Raw genomic sequence first — 19,598 nt, 5'->3', positions numbered from 1 at the left:
TTCTTGAATCATGTTATAACCAAATGAAAAATTATGAATTTCTAGTATTTTATATGATATAGGGAGATTTTTAAAAATTTACTAGTTATTTTTATTTAAATCAAAAAGTATAACTACAAAATTAAAAATAGATAGTAGATCAATTTTAAAAAATCTCAATATATTATAAAAAAAAAATACTAGAATTCATATATTTTCATTTGGTTGTAATACCATTCGAGAAAAATGTATAAAATTTTATATATATATAATTTTTAATTCTCAAGCTCATATTTTGAGAAGTGATACACCATTAGATTTGATGATAAAATTGATATATGGTATTTGAAGGACCACTTTGATATTTAACCATATATTATTATCAAAAGGAGAAATTACTATCACCCTATAATCGTCATGGCAAAACTCATAACACCATTGTTATTCACCATTTTTAATAAAGGAGCGTTTGTCTGGCTGCAATTTGAGATAAACGAACTAGAGTTTCGGTACACGTAAACCTGATGAAGACCATTCTGTATTTACCCAACAATGGCCCCAAACACTGTACACATTAAACTATTAACCTACATTTTTGATTAAATATAGGCATAGATTTCGAACCACTAATCAAAATATTATATTATTGAACTGCATTTTGATTAAATGAAGGCCTATATTTCAATTGCTTGAGGGGTGAAACTGAAATTTTAGTTAAATTATATTTCATTTTTCTGAAAAATAAAACTTAATCATAACCCTCATAAATTTAAAAATTAAAAGTTCTAAATTACATTAATATTTCGAATTGCAACTTCATTAATCATATTAAATTTAACTAATAAAAAAATATTAAATATATTTTACCATCAACTTTGATTATATATTTAACTTGAAAAGAAACTTCATTCATGACTATTTTTTTTAAAAAAATGAAGTTAACAATATTAAAAATTTTATGTTAAAATTTCCAAATTTACCCGGTAATAGTCAATAATAATATAAATATTACATTTTGAAAGTTAAAAGTAGCAAACTAATTTGCATAAAATTCTGATATAAAATTATTTTTGAAGAAAACTGGGAAATGCAATGCAAATATTAAAAGAAAAGAAAAACGTAATTAATTAAGTATCTAAATATAAAGAAGTAGAAATACAGATCTTGAAACATTACTTTTAATCCAGGAAGTGGTTTTATCGAAGATGAGTGTGTGCGTCGCCGTCGTCGGCCACCAGGTATTCCGATCAACTCTTGTTCTCATTGTCCATACATACATACATACATACATAGATAATAATATTATATGTATAGGAAATGAATAATTTGTTTGATTGTGAATAGAACAATCCGCTGTACATACAAAGCTTTACAGATGCAGATGATGCCTTGAAGCTTCATCACATTGTGCACTGCTCTCTCGACGTTATCGACGAACGAGGTACCCTTGTATTATTCCAGCTCTCGATTTTGTTGCGATTTGTTTCCAATTTTAGTTAATTAGTATGTTTAGGGCCTATGGTTTCATCCAAAATTGCAAGTGGATGGTATTTAAGTTCGATATCGAATTTTCTTATTATTTGACTGCCAAAATGTAATGTCGATATAACAATTTTTTAAGTTTGATATGTGTTTATATGAACTGTTAGGGTTGAAAATTGGCGATTTAATCATGATAACTGTAACAACAGACCGTGGTTGTTACAGTGACGTGGTGTCCCGTAGTATACATTGTTAGTTGTTACTAATGCTAACTGGTTATAAAATTTAAAAATTAGAATGAAAATATTAATATGATAGAAAGAGACTATTTGTTGTTGCATTAAGAAATTATGCATATAAGGAAATTATCACAATTTAGGGCGTTTTTTACTTGTGACCTGGAGAAACCGGGTCGGATTCGGACAGGTGAAATTATCATGTGGCACCTGTAGGCTGTAGCAAATGCCATGGTGCATGGATATTAGGTGAGCCGGACACCTTTTAATAATTGAATATTACAAGGCTAACTGTTAGGGACCAATGTCAGCCTACAGTTTGATTTAAGGTCATTCCTATTTGCATGATTGTGGGTTAGGTTCATTCCTTTTTTCTCCCAGTTTTACTTTGTGCTCATTATCGATGGAGATGGCCAATTCAAAGCGTCCATATTCAGTTACCTAATAGTACAAGCTCCAGTAATTGTTCTTAAGTTGAATTGGCTATATATAGTTATAGGAAAAGTACGATGTGAATGATGAAAATATTAGCACTAGATATCTCGTTGACCCCCTCATTTTACTAGCACAACAATGTAATATAGAAATAATAAGAAGTGGATTTATACCTAGTCCAAAGATATTGTCATCAACTTGTTAATCATTTTCACTAAATTTAACTAGCTTATAAATACAATACATCGTTGTTGAAATATTTGGATCTAATAGCACTAACAAACTAGCTGTGTTTCCTCATGTTTTATTCAGTTAATAATCCAAAAAAATCTGGACCGCTGCTGAATGAGACTTTTCTTGGTCTACTTTACCCAGCCGATAATTACAAAGTGTGAGTAATTTTCTGATATTTATAGCTTTGCATTGCCAATGAATCTAAACATCAGAGAAACTCAGTATATTGGAAGCTGTACCTGTTTGTCTTGGGCCTCCTTAAATGTTTGCATTCATGTATGAATGCAAATTTGCTTGCTGCTTTAATGACTCTAATGTATTACCCATAATGTATGTATTACTGGTGCAGATATGGCTATCTGACCAACACGAAGGTTAAATTTATATTGGTGACTACAGATCTTGATGTCAGGGATGCAAGCGTAAGAAATGTGAGTACTTACACTCTCTTCATCATATTCTGCACTTGCTTCTTCTTAAAATTAATTGAATATATGTATCAAATAATGAAACATAATAGAAAGGTGAAGATAGTAATGGTGTACGTACTGTTTTTATTAAGTTTCTATTTCTTAGATTATTCTGATATTCTACCTTTGAAATTTTCTGAATATGCAAAGTTTGTTGCCATGACCATGACTGTGAATACTTGTTGTTTCTTGTCAAACCTATTTATAAATCATATATTGAAGCCCTGCCCAACTACCTTCTTTCTTATCTTTGGTGACTTGTTGGTTCACAGTTTTTTAGAAGGTTCCACTCTGCATATGTTGATGCGGTCTCAAACCCATTTCACGTTCCTGGTAAAAAGATTACCTCCAAGACCTTCGCTGGAAGAGTCAGTGCTATTGTCAACTCATTTGGGTCAAGCACGGCTACTGAGTAGACCAGCCAAAATAGGACTTACGTTCTGTCATCCGCCAAGAACACAGGGGTGGAGCTGTTTCATTATCTATTTCCCTTTCACGCTTTTAAGGGGGACGGGGGCATTAGTAGAGTTTAAAGTGATGCCTGTCATCGACTGTACCTTTCTGATTTTTGTTGATGAAATTAAATATATTTATAGAGCTTTTGTAGAGTTATCATTGAAATATGTTACTGGTATTGAGTATTCGGTATTCCTTATAGTAATGAATTTAGACAGGTATTACATCCAGTTATAGCCATATAGGTACTGCTATGCAATTTTTTACACCCTTATGAATAAGGGTCGCAAATTGTGGTGGAAAATTATTCTGGAGTTGAAGATTATTTGAGGTCCATTTGTAGCGTAATTGTCTCCAATATCCTTTGATACCATTTTACTGCTGACCCGTTTGCATGTTTTGCATCCTGTACTCTCAGCGCCATTTGGGTTTGGTGAGTCCTACCTTTAGGATGTTAGCATAAAAATAGTCTAACTGGAAAATTTGCTTCAGAGTTGAACTTGAATTCTGCAAGTGAGATTGATATGTGAAACGTGATATGTGAGCAATATGCATCTTAGACATGCGAGCTGGATAATTTATAGAGTCACTCATTGCCTCAGATATCACATATCAATGTGATGTGTATCTGGTATGGTTTGAAAGGTTGCTTCTTCGTGATTATGTATCATGTTAGACTGTTGGTGTTATTCATTATTTTGAAGGCGATCCCAATAAAATTTTGCAGGTGAGTGAACAAGAGGGACAAGAGAGGGGACAGTATTAAATAAATATATTCATATTAACTGAATTTGGTAGAATGTTTTTGGAAAACAATGTAAATTGAGTGGCATTAGTTGTGTTGTGGCAGGCAAGGTAAGATCTTGCAGTGCGCTGTCCAAAACAAAGCATTCTTCTTCAATCAAATGCACTGTATTTGTAAAATAGAATATATTTAAATATGACGTTGTACTCGGCCTCCATTAAAAAAAAGAAGCAAAATGTAAGACTGTAAGTTTTATTTTGTGTGCGAATCGAACACGTTCTTCAAGAAATCTAATTTACTAAAAGGAAAAAAATCTGGCGCGCAATTGTTTCTACTTTCTGCTACTCTCGCAACTCCTACTGGTGAGCATCCAAGACCTACCTAAATATAAAGAGCTGTACTTCACAGTATCACGACTTGCTCGTATGACAATTGCACACAATTTATTGGACATCAGGGTTGACAGGATATATAAAAAGGCCGACTGTTTGGAGAATTTACCATTAGGGGGACATTTGAATAGTAATTATGAGATTGAGATTTGGGGACGAGAATGAAGGATATGAGAATCGGGATAAACGGGAATCAGAACTAACCCCACACTAACAGGTCAGGTTAAAGTTCTGATTTCAATTGACCAAACTCATTAAACATGAACTAACACCTCTAAAAATGTGTACTAGATTCACTTGATTGGTACAAGGAATAATTGCTTAGTCTCTCCAACAATATACTAGCAAAAAATACATACATGACAGATTCAAAACTCCAATAAGTTGTAGGACTTCATATGATCACAACAAAAGCAAGGTTTTTTATGAAAGTCGAATGATATAAATAACATGTTACTAAATACTTTAATATGTCAATAAATTTACATGGGGAAGATTGATGCAGCACAGAGAATGCATTCCAAAATAAAATCCACTTGGCGAGGGGTTCCCAAGGTATGGTGCAATTGAATTATCAAGGAAATTATAGGAGTTGCATCAACTAAACTATGGCAATCACATTTGTCTACCGCTTCTGTCATGACCACTAGTGATATGTCAGTCACAATCGGTGACTATTAATCTATGTTTGCAATCCTCGAACTGCTATTTTAATTTATGTATAGGCTGGTGCTAAATCCGCTATTTTAATCCCCCCCCCCCAATTTTCTAGTAAATTTAAGGCGTTGCATACGCTTTGCACTAATATTCTCCAAAGACCAAATCCTTCCATGCAGTTCTGCACGGGAAATATACAAGGACACTTTGATCACTGAAAAAAATACTAATCTGAAAATGAAGATGCTATTTCAAACTTGGTACTTGGGAAATAAGAATGTCACCGACTTTAGCGCAGCTTTAAGTATACAACGGAACTGGGTGTGCACAGAATTTGAATTCACAAAGCTACAAAACCATTTACATCACCGCAGATTTGACAAACAAAATTGGAACATCAACCAATAGCTAATTTGCATATTTCTATAGTGAACCATGTTGCCGGGCAGTTTCCAAATTTACTAATTTTCAAATATATCTACAAAGTACAAACACATATATTAATGAACCAAAATTTCCTTTTACTGACATGAAGCTTTCCAGGCTTCACTTCTCCGAGTATCCTAATAAGTGGTTCTCTGTTGCATTCATAGATATTGCAAGATTCTTGTAGACACAGTAAATTTAGATAAACAAGTGCTTCCTTTACTATCTGCTCTCGGGGAATCTGGATTCGTAGTTCTGGGGCAACTGCAAGATAATCAAATTCAGGTTATTTTATTTATTTATTTATTTGACAAAAAAATAATGCAAGCACAAATATATTAAATTGGTGACAGCTAAAAGAACGTTAAATTACCAAGAATGTTGCTGTGATCATCTTCCCAGCAAACCATCTTCCATGAAGAGCACGCTGAGCACTTACTGCAGCTTGAGTATTATCAAATCGCAAGTATACAAATCCTGCAGTATTCCTGTAATTGCAACAGGAAATATTATAAAAAAGAGCTGGAGCAATTTTACTTGTAATATTCAGTCGGTGGTAAGATTTCAAAATTTGGATATAAATTTTAAAACAAAAAATACGCTAAGCTTAACTTCACTGTTCTTTTCTTGCCAAGTAACTACAGTTTATTTTACTTCTGATAATGCATGGACACTTTTCTACATTTTTTTCCTGGTGGCGAGTCCGAAATTATATACTAATTGTAGCAAAGTTGAAAGACCATATAACAAGTACTTAAGAAGTGTGCCTATATTTTTATGTTCCCCGGAAAACAGCACACAAGTCATAACTCATAACTACTGTTTACCCCAAAAGATAGGATACAATATGAGGGGAGCAACAAGGAAGCTTACTTGTCCACATATATATGCTTGAGTGTGCCATATTTTGAACTTTCTTCCTGAACGTCTTCTTTTATATCCAGATCAAAATCTGGTTCTGACTGCAAAGAGTTCCATCATTACTATAAAAACCTGTGAAAGAAATACACTAGAAACATATAGGGAAATATTAAAAATTTGTTCTGTAACAACCTCTGAGTTTGGATCAAACATGTTCTTCAATAATAGACATTCACTAGGCACACCGAGAACATCAAAAGAGGGAACAGTGACTGTAGGAACTGAAAGACTGGGATTGACGAGGGAAGAAACTGTCGAGGCAGTGCCAAGTAGCGATTTTTCTGGCTGTGATAAGCCAAGGGTAACACCAGGATTTCCCAATATACTTGTTACACTGCAACATTGTAAGAAAACTTAATAAACAAGAAATAATACTAATAATAACCAATAGTCATGTAGATTCCACTCCAAACCTTGAGGTAGTCCCACTGCGATCCAACTTCTGCATAAGAATTGCACGAGAGTGTGCATTCAGGGACTAAAACAGAAGGAAATAAAAAGTCAGCATTGGTCGTGACTAATGGCATATGACTAACACTTAAAACAATACCTTATATTTTAGATATAGTGTAGAATACCTTAAAAATACATACTGTATAGGGTAAGACCATAAAGGCATAAACCATGATGGAACATATGAAGAATAACAAGATTGCATACCATAGTACGGAAGTTCATTGAACTTGAGAAACAACTACAAAACAAGTGATAAAACTCATACTCTTACATAAGTTGATTATTTTCTCCGGGTCATATTTAACAATGAAGTGACAGAAATCAAGAGACCCTAAAAAGAGTTCTGTATGAACAGAAGTTTATAAAACTCGTTAATAGATGATATTGAGGTGTCAGCATACTGAAATCATTGAACTAATAGTAATGTCCACTGTTCAGCACATGACATTTTTAAGAAATAATTGCAGCACGTGAAAACATATACAAAGCTGACAAACAAGATAATGCTTTCACATCGCACTAGTAGTGTTCGATTCATTCAAAAACATAAAGATAGAGACCCACCAAGCCACCGCCTTCATCATCATCAAAGTCGCCAGGATTAGCCCCGACATTTTGCATGCCAGCTTGATCAGTAATTGCAGACACCTACACATGAAAATAACATAAACTTACAAGAAATTATAAAAAGTAGGAGATTGAAGATTATCACTGACCATCAACGCCCTTCAGTAACGGATATTATGTACACAAATATACATTCTAGAAGCACATTTTACTGGAAATGTTCCAGGATAATTAGAAAAATTGTACATGTACATACAATAAAACATTGACCAATCTTTTAATATCAGATCGAAACTTCCCCGAGGAACAAAGATCCCAAATATGCAGGTTAAGATTTCACATCCAACGATCTTATGTTAAATGTATTTTATTTAGGGGAATAGTTTTCTTAAGAAAAAACAATTTTACACTTGAGACTTGAAACTGCCTTTCCAGGTCGTTGCTTTCTGGAGACAAATAACGCCATATTTAAGTCAACCAATTAGATCAATTTGCTGGATGCTTACTGCTTATCCTGATAAAAGAAAATTATCCAAGATGACACAGTTTTAGCTAGTTGCGTTTTTTTAACTTGCAGGTAAGAAATTTTTTAATATAGACCTTCCCACTTCCTCCTTTCATTTTACCAGGCATCAATCTCAAAAATACACATCTCGGGAGCCATTACTTCAAACCAGTTAAACTATTATAATTTTGTTAGCAAAAGTTAATTAAGAGCATATGCTGACAAAGAAAACTGTGTCTTCGTATTAAGGCATTTGTTTTTTTGTAGAAAAAGTCAGTTTCTGAGGAATGTTTCCGTCTTGGTATATGACACTCATCTCACAGCAACAGAAAGACATGAAATTTGAGATCCTACATATTTCCACAAACTTGAATACATGTATGTACAGAAATTTATACTGGAATCACCTTTATTGTTCGACCTGCAATTTCCAGTTGTCCATTTAAACTTTCTGCAGCTCTAGCATCTTCAAGACGTGCGAACTGCAGTAAAGCCACAGACATAAAATCAGATCCAAATGTAAAAGACATCTCTAAATTAATAGGTAATTGTACTAGTACAGATTGCACTCTGTTCACGTAAGGACAGCTGTTAACATCTCTGATATAGTGTAATCCTAAAAACGAAACTGTTATTCTGCCTTGCAACTTGAACAACACAATGTAAAAGAATAACAGGATCCCTCCAGTCACCAAGCATGAAATCAATAATACTCACCTGAACAAAACCATAACCTTTGCAATGCCCAGTCACCTGGTCAAGAGGCAACTGCACCATTTCAACACTGCCAAATGATTCAAAAACCTGAATACAAAAAAAAATGAGATGTTTATCAAGTTATGTCCGACTGGAACAGAACAGGCAAGAAGATGAAGGTTAGAACTGCAATATGTATCTCGAAAGCAAACATATTCACAAGGAACAATGGAAATAATAAACATGTTGCTCCAGCAAGTTAAAAGGAAACTGACATATGGGATGCCAATTAAACGCCTGGGCATAGAGAACAGGAGAACACTTAGAACCATTATTCTCCACATTTAAAATTTTACAGAACTATACAAACAAAAAGTGCAGAACAATGGTTCCAAAGCTAAAACAGTTATATAAATCTTAGCCTATATAGAAATTTAGTGTATGAAGTGTGAAATTCAAATAAATATACCAACTTAAACAAATACTAGATTTTATTATAAATTTAAAAAATTCCATTGTCCCTTAACTTTTTCGTACCAGCATCAACACAAATTACATAGTAAGTATTTGTAGGCATTTGTTAAAAGCATGTGTTACTAAGCCACTCAAACCAGTATCTAAGTAAACTTGTAAATGTTGAATGATTCTTGCACACATAGCCAATAAATTCTTGACGCCGGTATGTAATGATGTTGACATTTTCTAGTATCCTTCATTTCTTTATGTCATACAGATGTACAGAAAACCTGATTCTTTAACAAGTTTCCCAAGAAAATACAAGTATTATCATATAATTACAAATGCAATTTAATTATACATAACCATTCCCTTGGACTATCAAGAAAGGATACCCCAAGTATTCATATACATTTAATAACTTAAAAAAAGGTTTGCCGGATAGGGCTCAAAACCAAAAATTGTTCTTGTGTACAACAAAAATTATAACCTAACTAGGTCAAAAAAGCAGTGCAGTATACATAAAATTGAGAGGACATGGGTAAAGACAAGGCAAAAGCTTGGGGAAATATAGGGTAACCAGTAAAAAATTTAATAAAATGGACTACATTGAATAATGAATCCCCCCCCCCCTCTTCCAGAAAACAAAATAAAAGGAAATAATAGAACAGATAAATTACCAGGAAGATATTCAAGTTTTGAGCTGGTACAGTTTAAAAACAACTACTGTTATCAGAAAATAAAGTTTACCATTTTTAGTTTTTAAGTAAATAAAGCATGGGTTTCGGCCGTTTCGCTCTTGGTGACAGAAAATACCCAAAACCCAATTCTAATACTTCAGGTGTATAGATTTACAAAGCTTTAGAGGTTTCTATCCCTATATCATCATAAAAAATTCACATTACTTTATTACGCCAATTTCTGCTTCCCTGCCAGCTGCAGTTTATGTATTTCCTTTTCAAACTCATATCATACCTGGCGAAGTTGATCTTCTCTTATGTTGTTGTGCAAATTACCAATATACAACCTTCTAGCTCCCCCTGAATATGGAACTATTCCCCCACCCAGACCGCCAGCTGCAGATGTAGTAGACTGCACAAGATTTTTTTCAGCTTCTGATGGTTTAACCATCACTGATTGACTGAGAAGTGTCTGACCAGAGAGTGCTATTGCCATGGGAACGGACATTGCATCGTAAAACTCAATATAACTGTAGAGAGACACACGGATGAACTTATTAAGATATACACTTGAAGGCTGACTTCAATAATTTCATTTCCAAATATTACAGAAATTTAAAGTTATTTAAAAAATATATATTACAGTTGATTTATCAACTTCTATTCATGTAAAACACTGTTTCCTATCAGTATTTTAAAATTTCTTTTTGGAGGGGGGATATCAAATAATTTTAAAATTCAATATAACTGTACAGAGACACACGGATGAACTTATTAAGATATACACTTGAAGGCTGACTCCAATCATTTCATTTCCAAATATTACAGAAATTTAAAGTTATTTAAAAAATATATATTACAGTTGATTTATCAACTTCTATTCATGTAAAACACTGTTTCCTATCACTATTTTAAAATTTCTTTTTGGAGGGAGGATATCAAATAATTTTGCATTTTAATGCAGACACATGGAAAAGAGTTCACAAGGAAGACCACAAACAATTCATTTTCACCTTTACTTGAAAAGTGTTCTCATTTATTTTCTTTGTATCATTCTACACCTTCTCAATTAATTCTGTCTTTTAGTTTTCTATTGATGAAAAGAGTAAAAGAAAATGGAGAACAACGGTGTTAATATATATATATACATTCCGCATATGCATTTCATATATAGAAATGCAAGTATCAAGCCTATGTATAGGGTAGAATGATAAGTAAATGTTTATAGAATCAAGTATCCTAATTTACTTCTACTTATCCTACTAATCACAAGGTAACAATATTAATAATTTAAAATTAATTCAAACAAATACCCAAATCAAATTTGAACTATCTTCAACACGGTCGAAGTATCTGCTATGATAAAGAACCTAGAACCAGGCAAACAAGTAAAGATTGTGAAACAATGACCTAGTCCAGTCTAGTTTATAGGATCTTTTTGCCTGCCAGATGGTGGGTTGCTAATGAGATTTGACCTTTTAGAATACCAACACCTATCCTACTCTACTACAGCAATGGGTATTCATATTTAACCATCAAAATTACTGCACACATTAAAATTACCCGACTCCTTTTGAACGTCTTGAACTGCGGTCCATTATAAGGCGTACATCTCGAACCTGATACAAAAACAAAACATAATTAGACGTACTGAGAAATGGCCCATTCAGGCCAATTTCTTAAAAAATAAAAGTTGGCGGCAGAATTATATGTAAGGGTAGAGCTGCATCAACACAATTTCTTGCATCTCCATCATAAGCACTTAGAATGTTTCCATCGAGAAAAAAAGATGAGCTATTGTGCAGAGATAATAGATAATTTTAATTAGAACTATAACACATGATCAAACCTTCATTCCTCTGAGCAATGCAAAACCAACGTATAAATAAACATGACACGATTTAATAATTATACATTGCAATTTCATGCAGAAAAGGTGGTCTGTACCGATTGTCTGAATTTTAAACTTTAATACCTTGAAGTTACTATAAACACATATTACTATATTAGTCATTAATCATTAGTAAGCTTAACTTTTATTTCTTATCATGTAACTTTACATACTCTAGGCCTATATATTTATATATTAATTACTATATTACATCATTTTTATGTGATTACATACTCATTACATAATGAGAATACCATTGTTGTTAAGGAGGCGACTAGGCTGCAAAAAATGGATAGGCATTCGACCTGCCTTAGTTTTTAGGGGTTAGGCGACACCTAGGTCCGACTAAGTCCGCCTAATTCCGTCTTACTTTCGGCTAGTATCAGTTCAACCCAGCCCAATATATTTTTGACTCGATCCATCCATATCTGAGTTATAAAGAATATATATTGTGTTGTAAACATTATGTGCATCAAAACTCACCCGTAAAACCTCATCTACAACAATCTAATAAGAAAAAAGGAGAACTAATCATCTACTGCCAAAGAATTGCTTCAAAATTATTCTATTAAGTTATTATTCTTTAAATCTTTACAAACACACACACGCACTGATGCACATAAACATATCATATGCATGTGTCTGTAATTTGCTTACAATAATTCAGTAATATAACTATAGTTATTCTATCGTATAATAACATCTAGGTATATGTAAATGATAAAGGGCCAATATATATAGCTAAAAGTGTAATCTGTCTAATGGTCGCCTAGGGAGCGCCTAACCGCCTAGGCGGTGTACTCTCACCTAGCATCGCCTTTACGCCATGACAATTATGGAAAATGCTCATAATAGTATTAAATGTATAGCTGCTACATATTAATTTGCAGACTATACTTACATTTCATCACCTCCAAAAATTTGCATTAAATTGTAACTACTATAATTACAAATAGGTATTGCTATGATATGCAATACAACATTGATACACTAACACTACATTGCGATCTATATTTTCTATTAAAAAATAGTTTATCGTCTTTATGCACATTCAAGGACCATGTATTTCCATTCTTGATGTTTGTTTCTCCCAATCTATGTTGTAAAATAATAAATTCCTAAATCCTCATGATTTTCTTCCTTTTTTACCCACAACAATCAGATGTGATGCATATCATTTGTTTTGTATAATTAACGCTCACATATAATTAAACTAATTACTAGAACAATAAATCTTTTCTCTTTCAATTTTTTAGATCAATCTGTGTTTACCAAAATTTTTAATCTTGTTACTTTTTATAGACTGTTACGCTGATTTCTTAGTTTTTATATTGTGTCAAATAAAAGCAATTTTTATGTTTTTGTGATCTTGGAATGTAATGATGACTTTCTAAGTTTAAAACATTTTTCTGCAGAAAAAACCAAGTTCTTATAGTTATTTTGATGACTTGAACTTACAAAACACCCCACATAATTAGAACACTACTGGGTCAAAGGTCGCCTGGTACTTCTTTCATATATTACAGTTGTTGTTTGAAGCCATGAGAGCGAGTGGACACTTAACATTTCGCCAAGCAAAACTTGTAATTAACTTAAATAGATGATCTTTTCATTTTAAAACTCCTTAGTTTTTTTGAAAGAAAAGAAGATATGTAAATAAACATTTATAATGAAGCAGGGTCCTTTTACAATTTCATCACTCGAGTAACTATGTTTCGATCTTCGGAAATGATTCTACACACATAAACTACCTAAATTTATTTTACTAAAATACAAAGGAAATTAGATTGAACAGGAATTTTTATTTTTATTTTGCTAAATTGAACAGGAAATTGTTTACAATTGAGTAAATCATTTATTACAAAACATATACAATATGTTTGCTGAAAGGAAAGAAAGTAACCTTTCCAGCTCTGGAAAAGAACTCATAGACATCCCTCTCATCTGCCTTCAGACATATCTTCGATTTTGAGCAAGATAAATTAGAGTCAGCACACATTAATAAGTAAACCACTAAAGACACTCAATAAGCATTAAGTAGTTACCTGATAAGCAAATACTGTTCGCTGGTCCCGTTCGGGATCAACCTCTGGTTCAACAACTTCTTCCCTTTTCTCTTTATGTTTCCTACAGTTCAAATTGCAAATACACCCATTTATCCTAGCTTGACTAGAAGTATTCAGCATAAACTAAGCATGAAACTGAAACAAGAGAACTACATCTCAAAATATTTACTGTATTATCCAGGTGAACAATAAACTATTAATTTTTCTGTCCCCTAAATAGATACATGTACAATAATCAATGGAAATACAATCAGATAAATCTCGAAAGGCAACTATATCTTTAATATGGGTGTAAGAGCATGACAGCATTTTTCTGTCCTGCAAATATGGGTTAGTTGGAAAAATAGAGGCGTGACGCAGCAACTCAATTAGAAGCATCTCTTTGAAAGTAACAAGGAACAACATGGAGACCAAAGTAACATTTATCCACTGGGGATGACTATTTCCAGCAGGTAAAATGCTAAACTAAGGATTTTCCATTGTATCATCGGCCTAGTAGTACTGATAATAAACAATATTAACAAAGTCACAAAAATAAAAGTAGTGGACTAAGATTAGCCTGGGACCTTAAAAATGTCCACAACCAGTTCACCAATTCTGTCCAAGTTAAAATAAATAAAAGGGTTCAGCATTTGTGCTCAAGGTATATCAATTTGTTATTTCACCCCGGGAAAGAAAGAATGTTGGTAGTAAAACAACTATTGCTTATAGAATCCTAAACTAATATCCTATGACATCTTGAAGATTGAAGCACGAAATACTTTGAAATATAAAACCTACTTCAACTTTTTAGATTTATGATGATTACGTTAATTTATTTTAAAATATATCAAATTGATAAATTCTGTTTGACAGCCTAGAGAAAAAGAAACAGTAAAGCTTAAACAGTATGAAGGTGGAACCAGGTGCTAAAATTATAGGGGTTCCCACAATGGGAGAAAGCACAAAAGTTACTCCAATGTCCAAAGGCCATATTAGACAACAGATTACAGCATTATGTCGTATCTCACTGATTTGTTGCAATAAAAATCCACACAAAACTCAATGATGAATTTTTCATTAAAAAAAAATTGGTAATTTTTTGTGTGATATATATAGGGGTACATCATCGTGAGATGCTCAGACATATGTACTAATTAATAACAAAATTCCTGGTGCAAAAGAAATATAATCTTGTAGTCAACTGAACACTGAATTTCCACAAGCAAAGCTTCTGTAAATCAGAGCCAAAACTCCCTCACCAGCATTTCTGCAACAGAATAAATAGTATTAAGAAACTATGCTGAGAGGGAGAGGATAAAAAAAATCATAGCAGGACATCCCCACACCAATATGACCCCTCAAAAACGCAAACCCAGTCTTGCAACACAAGCTGTTTAGTTGATTCCATGGAGTCTATGAAGGATTATTTAAGCCCGTGACCTGAGTTCCTGTGCCTAGCTAAAAGCCAGGACGGCCATCTGAGGATTGCTCTAGTGCATCTGCGATTTTTCCACAATCTAACGTTCAATATTCGTTATCTTTTGAACTATTAAAAGTAACTAGATAAAGTAGAAAATCCAAGTACGGCAGTATAGTAACTGCTAAGCAATCTTACCACAAAGAGGCCACAAAATCGAAAAGGGAAAATATCACAAAAATAAATACATAAATAACACTGGTAACTTGGATGTCCTTAAATGTACAGATACATCCGATTGACAAATCCAACCATAAGCTTGAAATCAAGCAATTGAGCTTTAGGTCTAAATATACTGTGACAAATAGTTCAGACTTAATAATTATATTCAGAAAATAATGCACATAATTCGGTTCAAATAACCTATAGGAAGAATTTCATTTCTAGAATTAGTAATACAGGGGAAATTTATTATGCTGTGAAGTCAACAGAGACCGACTTAAAGCGGGTAACAAATAGTTATATTGCAGCAACATCTTGGAAGATATAACAGAGTAATCATATAGCCAGTGAAGATTTTAACAGCAAAACTTAAGTCCTCTGATTAGTGGACAGTGCTTCCTAATTCCTAGTATAAAAAACTGGCTTGTAAAAAATAATGAACATAAAAAACAAAAAAACAAAGCCCAAGTCTACATCCATTTTATAAAGGATGGTCATAAAAAACACAAGAACAAAAGAGGATGGTGCAGGTTAATAAAGTTAACAAGACAACCTGCAGAGTTGTTGACATTTTAGACTGTACCGGATCTAGTGTACCACAATATCACTCTTACGTAAAACACAATTACACCAAAAAAAAACATACTTAGAGACGCCAGTCTTAGAAGTTAGAAACTATACTACCCAATTAAAATAATTAAGCAAGGCCGACATATAAAACCCTAACAATATACATTTTGTATAATGGTTCAAATGTTACGCCTAAACTTAATGTTTGGTGGTAAAAGCATTTCAACTATTCTAAGGATTTCCACAAAAAATTAAAATTAAATTGTTACTTAAGAAGGTTTGAAATTTGAACTTGTCAAGCATATTAAGCACTTACCAAGTGAACCAAAACACCTGATAGTGGAATAAAATAAAGCATTTCTAATATGGGAATCAATAAAAGGAGCCACAGCCCCTCGTCCCTTAATGTAATTCCACCAGCACCCCTCCAGGGTACACTATACTATTCCCTAAAAACAACATAAATTCATTTCCAGATTTTGCAATTAGAATATTTGTTATCGATTAACATTCACAACTCAGAAATATAGAAATAATATTTAAACTACTTTCAAATTTGAAAAAGTAAATAGAAACATGGAGAAAAATGATATGGTATTATTACCTAATCTCAGGATCTGGTTCTTTTAATTTCTTCTCCATTTCTCTTTCTCTTAATTCCCTGTCTCGACTCCTCTCTCTCTTCTGATCCTTCTCTCTATCTGGCTCATCCTTTTCTCTTTCCAGGCGGCTTTTACTCCGTTGAGACCGCTCTCTCCCACTACCCTTGTCTTTCTCTTCATCATCTTCCCTTTCACGCACTCTCTTCTCCTCTTTATCTACTTCTCTCACTCTTCCCCGGTCCCTGTCCCTGTGTCTGTCTTTGTCCTTCCCATTTCTCTCCTCCTTTTCCGTATCTTTTTCCCTATCTTTATGTTCACGACTACTTTTCTTTCTTCTCTCACTTCTCTCTACATCTCTTGAAGACGAACGATAGCGTGAGGATCGCTTCTCCCTGTCACCGTCATCCCTCTCCTTGTCACGATCACCCCTCTCCCTGTCCCGATGACCCCTCGCTTTGTCACGATCACCCTTCTCCTCCCCAGTCTTTGTCCGCTTCGAACGATGACTTGTATCACTATCATTCTTCTCACTTTTGTGCTTCGAACCACGCCTACCGTCTCCCCCTCCTCCACGCCTACCGTCTCCCCCTCCAGACTTAACAGTTTCTTCATCGCCATTCACTTCCTCTTTCAGATTTACAGGTTCTAAAGTTTCCACAGTCTTCTCTAAGTACTCGTACTCATCAAAATCCATCTACGAAATTCCAAAAACATCCAATTCTATTAAACTGAAAAAACCAAAGTTTTCTAAAATATTAAACAACACAAACACTCAGATTCTACTCTACATACCCCAACACATTCATACGTATAAACAAAAACACTCAACGATACACACATATACCGAAATGAGAAACGCAACAATTCAGTAAATACGAAATCGGAAAAGAGTAACTACATATAATTTGAGGCCAGGACAATGCTCTAGTAAGTAACCAGAACTAAATTCAATTACAGGAAACACTACACACACGTTACTTGCAACAGCTGTCCTGAGAATTGTTAATTTAAATTTGGAAAACCTAATTTAGCCGAGCAATTCATAGATACATACATACAGTGGATAAATTAGTAATGTAAATGTAAAGACATGTATGTAATTAATTTACAAATCGATGACAACAAAACTATTACCTGAGAGAAAGTGATTGAAAACCAAGAGCCTCGAATAAAGTGAGTCAATAAACGAGTTTAGCGGGTGTTCCAACCTCGAAACAAATTGAATCAAATGGAGTGGTTCACTTTCTTATATTTGAGCCGCCAGTTTGGGCCTTGAACCTTTTTAATAGCCCTCCAGGCCAGGCCTTTTTTAATAACGGGCTTGGACTTTTATTTTAAATATGTATGTATTGGATTGGTTGACTTGGCACATTTAAAAAACGTATTTTCATTGCAAAATCACACTTTAAAGTTTTATATGAAATAGAAAACTACAAATTGGTTATGTAACTTGATAAAATTAAGAATTAAATTTTCCATGTTAATTGAATGTAATTAATAATTAATAAAATTAATAATTGGATGTAATCTTTGGTACATCCTATTTTCAAAGGAAATTGGATAGTATTTCTAAATTGATGACAAAAAATTTCACATATCATGTTATTGGATTGGCCATGAGGCAATGGATCCACGTACATTCGTATTGGCATCAACAATTAAAATATTACATACTATTATTTCAACGACACGGCAATTTTATGATAATTTCTAGAATGTTTTGTTATCTTTTAATTTTACTTAAAAAAAATAAAGATATCCATGCAGTCCAAATATTTGACAATAGTAATGTCTCAAAACTTTAAAAAAGTCAAAGTGTGATGTTGTATGAGATATGATGCATGCAGGTTAAGTAAATATATAATTCACCTCCGAATCTGTCGAATTTTTCAATGAAAAAGAAAGCTTGATTGTTAGTTTAGCTCTTAACTGGGACAGCAGATTCTTTGTTTGACCTGACTACTTGCTTGTGGAGTATATATATTGATGATTTTTTTATCATAACCTCACTTATCATCAGTAGTTGTATTGTCAACAAATTACAAGCCACGGAACCTAGCTGCCTTTACCCATGCCTACTCCCAGCTTTAAAAGGGGAGAAATTATGTAAAATAGTTTTATTTTTCCTGATAATTATGCTTCGAAATATTTTTAAAAAAAATGATAATAAATACAAATTTGACACTAAAAAACTTGCGAGAACTTAGATGACATATGATCATGAAAATGAGAAGAAAGATATCAAACCAACTGACAAATTCTTTTTGTCATATATTAAACAAAGTTAATTACATTAAAATATTATAATTATGTTAATATAATAATATTCTACATACCTTTATCCATAGATACCACCTGTGGTGTATGTATGTGAATGTCCCAGTAAATAAATAAAATATATCCATGAAATCGGTTCCTATACAGGCAGGCTTTAACTGGTACATGGTTTTTCTTCTTCATGCATATTATGTATCAAATATTCAAATATTTCACCATCAACTGCAATAAGACAATATAAATTTTCAAAGTAGACCCTCCAACAGTCCCAAAGAAAGGGGAGAATAGATGGTTCTAATTTCAGTTCAATGCATGGGCAATCGTCCTACTTCATAAAATACATATATAAATTTACATATAATGACGAAGCTGCTATATATAAGAAGCGAGATTATGTAGTACAATCTTATATTGTTTGTCAAAACTAAATTAAATAAATATGTGGGTCGAGTGGAGTCTCGCATTCTGCATTATTGCATTATTGCAACAGCCAGCTAGAATAAATGCAATATTGAAGAAAAATTAAGAAACAGGAACCCACTGCAGGCTTCAGGTTGAAAAACATTATCCGTCAAACTTGAACCATCGGTGGTTAAGATGTAGCAGTCATTCCCATGCACTCATTATCGAGTAGTTGCTATCTAGCTGTACGTGCATCCCTGTGTTTACATATATGTACAACCAGGATTTATAAGTTTCTGACAATTAACACCTCTCTAACATTCACTGTTTTTTTTAATTCAGGACATTGATCCGATAATATACGAAAATATATAAC

At 33.2% G+C, this 19,598-nt stretch overlaps 2 protein-coding genes across 5 annotated transcripts; one reads left to right on the top strand and one right to left on the bottom strand.

Annotated features, from left to right (window-relative positions):
* Positions 1-1,061: 1,061 nt before the first annotated feature.
* LOC141670423 (uncharacterized) lies at positions 1,062-3,522 on the top strand. The gene is made up of 5 exons (XM_074476254.1): positions 1,062-1,217; positions 1,324-1,420; positions 2,445-2,523; positions 2,716-2,797; positions 3,109-3,522. The coding sequence occupies exons 1-5, from the start codon at positions 1,185-1,187 to the stop codon at positions 3,250-3,252; spliced, it is 435 nt and encodes a 144-aa protein (XP_074332355.1). The 5' UTR covers positions 1,062-1,184; the 3' UTR covers positions 3,253-3,522.
* A 1,779-nt stretch (positions 3,523-5,301) lies between these two features.
* On the bottom strand, positions 5,302-17,777 carry LOC141671376 (uncharacterized). Of its 4 annotated transcripts, none has more exons than XM_074477598.1 (14): positions 17,678-17,777; positions 16,546-17,237; positions 13,730-13,811; positions 13,588-13,644; positions 11,357-11,412; positions 10,089-10,323; positions 8,679-8,765; positions 8,369-8,443; positions 7,454-7,537; positions 6,847-6,911; positions 6,566-6,767; positions 6,386-6,474; positions 5,886-6,000; positions 5,302-5,776 (listed from the first exon to the last, which is right to left on the bottom strand). In XM_074477598.1, exons 2-14 carry the CDS (start codon positions 17,235-17,237, stop codon positions 5,735-5,737), a joined length of 1,881 nt encoding a protein of 626 aa, XP_074333699.1. In that variant the 5' UTR covers positions 17,678-17,777; the 3' UTR covers positions 5,302-5,734. The 4 variants fall into 4 exon arrangements, with proteins under 4 accessions (XP_074333699.1, XP_074333700.1, XP_074333702.1 ...); XM_074477599.1 differs by lacking the exon at positions 17,678-17,777 and adding an exon at positions 17,442-17,589; XM_074477601.1 differs by lacking the exon at positions 17,678-17,777 and adding an exon at positions 15,079-15,231 and having other exon boundaries at positions 13,730-14,999; positions 16,546-16,685.
* Between the last annotated feature and the right edge of the window lie 1,821 nt (positions 17,778-19,598).

Source organism: Apium graveolens, chromosome 7, assembly GCF_009905375.1.
Source record: "Apium graveolens cultivar Ventura chromosome 7, ASM990537v1, whole genome shotgun sequence".
NCBI lineage: Eukaryota > Viridiplantae > Streptophyta > Magnoliopsida > Apiales > Apiaceae > Apium > Apium graveolens.
This window is presented reverse-complemented; position numbering and strand designations above follow the sequence as displayed.

Excerpts from the sequence above, each read along its gene's own strand:
- LOC141671376 (XM_074477598.1), bottom strand. The coding sequence starts at position 17,237 with ATGGATTTTGATGAGTACGAGTACTTAGAGAAGACTGTGGAAACTTTA. Across the intron at positions 10,324-11,356 it reads AGACGTTCAAAAGGAGTCGG|TTATATTGAGTTTTACGATG; the intron begins GTAATTTTAATG and ends GTCTCTCTACAG. Across the intron at positions 7,538-8,368 it reads TTGCAGGTCGAACAATAAAG|GTGTCTGCAATTACTGATCA; the intron begins GTGATTCCAGTA and ends TTTCATGTGTAG.
- LOC141670423 (XM_074476254.1), top strand. The coding sequence starts at position 1,185 with ATGAGTGTGTGCGTCGCCGTCGTCGGCCACCAG. Across the intron at positions 1,421-2,444 it reads CGACGTTATCGACGAACGAG|TTAATAATCCAAAAAAATCT; the intron begins GTACCCTTGTAT and ends TGTTTTATTCAG. Across the intron at positions 2,798-3,108 it reads GGGATGCAAGCGTAAGAAAT|TTTTTTAGAAGGTTCCACTC; the intron begins GTGAGTACTTAC and ends GTTGGTTCACAG.